Below are 6,848 nucleotides of genomic sequence, written 5' to 3' on the forward strand. Positions count from 1 at the left end.
CATATATAAACCAGCTAACCAGCAGTTAAAGCAGATAGAAACATATACAAACCAGCTAACCAGCAGTTAAAGCAGATAGAAACATATATAAACCAGCTAACCAGCAGTTAAAGCAGATAGGAACCTATTATAAACCAGCTAACCAGCAGTTAAAGCAGATAGAAACATATATAAACCACTTATAAACATATATAACCCAGTTCCTCAGCAGTAAACCACACCTTAGCAGATTTCTCATCTCTTAATCATCTCCAGTTCCATTATTAGCCAACTTTGCTTCAGTTCAGTTCAGCTAGCTGTAGCTAGTACCATCAAACGTTTTTTACCATTCTAACAGGTTCCATACCTCTGTAATTGGATTAGTTTTCATCCTCCTCTTTTCTCCTCTTCTAAACTGTGCAGTTCAGGGCTTGGAAGGTCTTTTCATGGTGATAAACTCTCCAGTTTTTACCTGGATGCTAGTTCAACACTGACTCTGTCCTTTAGCTCTGCTCTGTCTCTGTCACTCACGCGCACACACACGGTACGCCAAAAAAAAAAAAAAAACCCGACCCATGTATCACTACAGTAAACCCCAGACAGGACTGTGCTGCTGTGTCCCAGCTTTAGTCTGTATGTTCCAGGTAGAGTGGGGACCAGAAGACGACTGGAAACCACCAGTGACCAGACATGACAGACTGTGAAGTGTCGTATGGTGTTACCAGCTAAAACTGCTGGAGCGAAATAAATTAATTTCATATCAATCCGACATTGACAAAGACGAAAACGAAGGGAATTGTATCCATAATTTTTATACGTTTTAGTTAGTTTTGTAAGCGCACGATACAGTTTCAGTTAGTTATCGTCTTTTTCTTTTAATTAGAGTTTTTATTAATTTCAGTTAACGAAAATGTTTTTTCAATTTTAGTTTTCGTCATTTCGTTCGTTTTCGTTAACGATAATAACCTTGCTCTGATAGTTCTTTTATCCATTGCTTCATAGAAGGAGCTTCCATGCTCTTCCAGTTCAAAGCGATAACTCTCCTGGCATGCAACAGTCCAAAATCCAACACTTTAGTTTGTTTCTTAATGTGTGAAATCCTCAGGATATATTCTCAGTATACAACGTTTAGAACAAAATGGAATCTTAATGTTAAATACGTCAGACATACAATTGATGACCGCCCTCCAGAATCTTTCAGGAGGCACAGATGAGTTGTGCCACAGAGATCACACTGAACAGTATCAAGGTTATTATTGTTAACGAAAACTAACGAAATGACGAAAACTAGAATTGTAAAAACATTTTCGTTAACTGAAATAAATAAAAACTATAACTTAAAGAAAAAAACCATAACTAACAAACTGTATTGTGTGTTTACAAACTGAAACGTATAAAAATTCTGGATAAAATTCCCTTCGTTTTCGTCTTTGTCAATGTCGGATTGATATAAAATCAATTTATTTCCCTCAAGCAATTTTAGCTGCTGGCACTATTTGATATGTAACGGTTCGTCACTTCTTGTCACTTGTTGTTTAGGTGTCTTCTGGTCCTCACTCTACCTGGAAACATGGAGACTAAAGTTGTTTGAAAGCAGCAGAGTCTGGGACGGTGAAGAAGATAAAAGATATAAAGAAACTAAAACTAAGCATTTAGAAAATAACGAAAACTAAATAAAAACTAGCAAACCTGCTCTAAAAACGAATTAAAACTAACTGAATTAGAGAAAAAAAAGTCAAAACTAAATAAAACTAAATTGTAATGAAAAATCCAAAACTATTAGAACCTTGAACAGTATCTGCATGGTGGATTTGGTCTCAGTTTCAGAAGCGTTCCACACCTTCATATGTTTGTGTTTGGATCATGTGCTTCCAGTGTGTCAGACTGTTGCTTTTCTGTTTCCTGTTACAGGAGCGACTCTATGCTGGACGCAGACGGAGACTTCGATCTAGACGACACCATGGATGTGGCCAGACACGTAGAGGAGCTCCTCCGACGGCCTGTGGAGAGCCAGTGGGGTGGACAACAATCATGACCTTTGACCCTCTAACCTGTGACAACACCAAATCAACCCTGCCTCCCAACTTGTCCCACATGCATTGACATTTGTCATGGTTAAATTCCATTGTCCATTTTTTTTTTTTTTCCAAATAGCTATAATGTGAAATGTTAATAATGGTTGTGATTTTTTTTTTTTTTTCTTTTCAGCATGACGGCATGCATGTCAGTGACTTCATTTAGTTTCATTTGTGTCCATAGGTGTTTGTTAAACAGACTAGCTGTATTTCAACATACAATGTTACAGTATTGTGAAAACGTAATGTTCATCACACGTGCATGCATTTCCAGTTGATTTTAAACAGATTAAAAAAAAAAAAAATGCTACTGTACGAAGTCATTTAAACAGTTGAATGTTTTTATTTTGTTATATTTTGTCCTTTGTAAATTGGTTTTCAGTATTTGATAGTGACAATGAACTTGCCCTTGGACAAAAAACATGAAGAGTTTAGCTTTTGCTCTTTAACAACATCATCTGATTAACCCTCCGGTATCCGGGTGCGTCTTTTAGGCACACTCTGCACCTCGTGTTAAAAAACTTCATATTATTTTTCACAATTTAAATAAGGTCAGAATTCAAAAGTTGTTCATTTTTGCACGATATTTAAAATTCTGGCCACCAACTAAAATATGCACATTGTAAACAAAAGAAAATTACAAGACTAGCATCTGTCTCCCAAGTGTGCCTAAAACGCTCTGTTTCTACCATTTGATATGTATGATTAGGGCTGACCTTGATTTACAAAAATAAAATCAAATTAGAGCAGAAAAATAAATCAATAAATAATATTTAATAGTTTGATTTATAGGTGTGCATTTTACGCACACTTGTTGGCAGATGTTAGTATTTTTGAACATTTGACCTAGCGCCAAAAATAATAATGCAAATTAACCGATATTGGAGTTAATTATTGACATATACCAGGATGAAAAAAATCAATATGTGATTCAATTTTTATGTAGTATATTGACAAAAATTTTTGTGTTTTTTGCATCTAAAAAAATGGTTTGTTTACATTACAAACACGGCATTTAAAGGGTTAAAAAATGCAACAATTACTGAGTATTTGGTATTTATATTTACAGCTCAAGTTGATGAAATAGAAAAAAGTGTAAAAGAATTAAAAACAAACTGTATGAATTTTTTTTTTTTTTTTTTTTTTTTTTTTTTTACATTATTCCACAAGCGTGCCAAAAAGGCACACTTGGTGCTTAGTAAGGGCCTTGCTGGATGGGATACCGGAGGGTTAAGTGCTCTGCAAAGTTTCAACCAGTTCTCCGTATACACTAACCAAAAAGCAGAGCATCTCTTCTCCGTCTGCGACCGACTGCACACACATCAGCACATGCCGTACCTGTGCAAGTGTACAATGTATTTGTTCACCAGCTGTAACTCAGAGGTGGGTTGATGCACCTCCCTCACTATCTCATAGGGCTATTTGTCTTCTGTTTGTACACAGAAATGCTAATCAAAGCATTTACCCAGCGCTGCCTGCTTGTTCTCTCAGGTCCCTTTTTGTTCCCTTTCATCGACGCTACCTCGCATTATTCTACTGACGGTCGATGTTACGTTTAGGTTCTGTCATCGTTTCTGCACCACATTCACACCAGTAGGTACGCTCATCGGGATTTTGTTCGTGTAGTTTGTGTAATATATGTGAAGAAGGTCGCTCGCTGCCTGAGGGCTAACTGTTGTTGGCTGTTTTTATGCTTGAAGATGTGAGATGTGAAGAGTCACCTTTTTTCTGAATACATGGGGCAATGATACTCCCCATCTGATTTTTTTTTTTGTTTTGTTTTTTTTTCTTCTGCCTCTCCGTCCACCAGTCCCTGTAGATGTGTCTGACACTGTGGAGCGACAAATGCATTGCATCAGTAGCCAACGTTCACGGTGTACACATGTAGAACTGCAGACTTTGAATGCTTGCAAAGACTCGCCCAACACGTACAGTCGCGGAAAAAATTATTAGACCATCAAAAGTCATGAAAAACAATGGTTATGCAATCCAGTACTAACTCCTGTGTGTGTCATGTGACTAAAACAGACAGAAAAGAAAACAAGGAATGCCTAAAAGCACTGTTTTTGTCAGTACAATGCCATAGATATTGATGTCAGAACTGAAGTGATTTTGGTTATTATCAAGAAAACATGGAAAATGACTAGATATCAGCTCTGAAATTAAACTCTTATGAGCTATTTTTGTTGTTATCATTATGTTTGTCCAAAAAAAATGCACCTTTACTGCAAAAATCAAAATCTTACAAAGTGTATTTTTCGCATTTCTAGTCAAAATATCTCATCACACTTGAAATAAAACATAATCAGCTAAAGAGTAACTTTTCAGTGAGATATAAGAACTTATTTTTAGACATTAAATCTTGAAAATCTTATTTCAAGAAATCTTGCCAAGATAATTCTCACTTGTTCCATTGGCAGATTTTTTTGCTTAATTCAAGATTTTTTTTTTTTTTGCTTAATTCAAGCAAGTAAGTTTTCTTGAAATAAGATTTTCAAGATCTATTGTCTAAAAATAAGTTCTTATATGTCACTTATAAGTTACTCTTGCGGTGATTTTGTCTTATTTTAAGTGTGATTAAATATTTTGATTAAACATGAGACAAATACACTTGGTATGATTTAGATTTTTGCAGTGTAACTAAAACACACCGTTTTAAGCATTTATTATTCATAATAATGATAAGTAATGGCCAGATATTGAAATTTAAGTTCTTCCTGAAAACAAAGGTGCAAAAGAATTGACAAAAAATACCTTTTCTGACACTTTTATTGAGGAATACCTAGGCGACCTGTTATGTCAGTCTTAAAAGGGTTAAGCTGCAACAAGTAATTTAACCCTAACAAATGTAGCTTCTCATTTCGTAAAGATAATTTTCACTTGTTCTATTGGCAGATTTTTTTTTTTTTTTGCTTGAATAAAGCAACAAAAAAAATTGTTGAATTAAGCAACAAAAAAAATTTGTCAATGGAACAAGTGAAAATTATCTTGGTAAGATTTCTTGAAATAAAATTTTCTAGATCTATTGTCTAAAAATAAGTTCTTATATCTCATTGAAAAGTTACTCTTTAGGTGATTTTGTCTTATTTTAAGTGTGATGCAATATTTTGACTACAAATGAGAAAAATACACTTGGTAAGATTTAGATTTTTGCAGTGAGGGTACATTTGTTTGGACAAATATAATGATAACAACAAAAATAGCTCATAAGAGATATAAGAACTTTTTTTTAGACAATGGATCTGGAAATTCTTATTTCAAGAAATCTTACCAAGATAATTTTCGCTTGTTCCAATTGGCAGATTTTTTTTTTTTTTGCTTAATTCAACATTTTTTTTTTTTTCTGCCAATGGAACAAGTGAAAATTATCTTGGTAAGATTTCTTGAAATAAGATTTTCCAGATTTCTATTGTCTAAAAAAAAAAGTTCTTATATCTCATTGAAAAGTTATTCTTTAGGTGATTGTCTTATTTTAAGTGTGATGCAATATTTTGACTACAAATGAGAAAAATACACTTGGTAAGATTTAGATTTTTGCAGTGAGGGTACATTTGTTTGGATAAATATAATGATAACAACAAAAATCGCTCATAGTTTAATTTCAGAGCTGATATCAAGATATTTTCCATGGTTTCCTTAATTCAACATTTTTTTTTTTTTTTTTTTTTGCTTAATTCAGGCAAAAAAAAAAAAAAAAAAAAAAATCTGCCAATGGAACAAGTGAAAATTATCTTGGTAAGATTTCTTGAAAAAAATTTCCAGATCTATTGTCTAAAAATAAGTTCTTATATCTCACTGAAAAATTACTCTTTTGGTGATTTTGTCTTATTTTAAGTGTGATGAGATATTTTGACTAGAAATGAGAAAAATACACTTGGTAAGATTTAGATTTTTGCAGTGAAAGTACATTTGTTTGGACAAATATAATGATAACAACAAAAATAGCTCATAAGAGATATAAGAACTTTTTTTTAGACAATGGATCTGGAAATTCTTATTTCAAGAAATCTTACCAAGATAATTTTCGCTTGTTCCAATTGGCAAATTTTTTTTTGCTTAATTCAACATTTTTTTTTTTTTTTTCTGCCAATGGAACAAGTGAAAATTATCTTGGTAAGATTTCTTGAAATAAGATTTTCCAGATTTCTATTGTCTAAAAAAAAAAGTTCTTATATCTCATTGAAAAGTTATTCTTTAGGTGATTATGTCTTATTTTAAGTGTGATGCGATATTTTGACTAGAAATGAGAAAAATACATTTGGTAAGATTTAGATTTTTGCAGTGAGGGTACATTTGTTTGGATAAATATAATGATAACAACAAAAATAGCTCATAATAGTTTAATTTCAGAGCTGATATCAAGATATTTTCCATGGTTTTCTTAATCCAACATTTTTTTTTTTTTGCTTAATTCAGGCAAAAAAAACAAAAAAAAAAATCTGCCAATGGAACAAGTGAAAATTATCTTGGTAAGATTTCTTGAATTTTTTTTCCAGATCTATTGTCTAAAAATAAGTTCTTATATCTCACTGAAAAGTTACTCTTTTGGTGATTTTGTCTTATTTTAAGTGTGATGAGATATTTTGACTAGAAATGAGGAAAAATACACTTTTTTTTTCCTGTGTTTAGTTGTACCAGGCATTAAAATGAACAAGAAACTGAAGAAAACAAGGGATGGTCTAAGAACTTTTTCCGCGACTGTAAATCTGAAGCTTGTGTCTCGTCTGTTTCTTTGCCTGGCTTACTGTTTCGGTTTGTTTTTGTTTGTTTGGTTTTTTTTTTTTTATTGTGAGC

The 6,848-nt window shown here is 32.9% G+C and overlaps 1 protein-coding gene across 1 annotated transcript in view; it reads left to right on the forward strand.

Moving 5' to 3' along the window:
• Positions 1–2,477, forward strand: part of LOC115424786 (signal transducer and activator of transcription 5B-like) — a 39,471-nt gene extending 36,994 nt beyond the window's left edge. Inside the window, exon 16 of the mRNA XM_030142211.1 lies at positions 1,891–2,477. Coding sequence (XP_029998071.1) covers positions 1,891–2,014 — 124 coding nt within the window. The 3' untranslated portion in view covers positions 2,015–2,477. The remainder of the gene's footprint in view (positions 1–1,890) is intronic.
• The last annotated feature ends 4,371 nt before the right edge of the window (positions 2,478–6,848 follow it).

Source organism: Sphaeramia orbicularis, chromosome 8 (genome assembly GCF_902148855.1).
Source record: "Sphaeramia orbicularis chromosome 8, fSphaOr1.1, whole genome shotgun sequence".
Lineage (NCBI taxonomy): Eukaryota > Metazoa > Chordata > Actinopteri > Kurtiformes > Apogonidae > Sphaeramia > Sphaeramia orbicularis.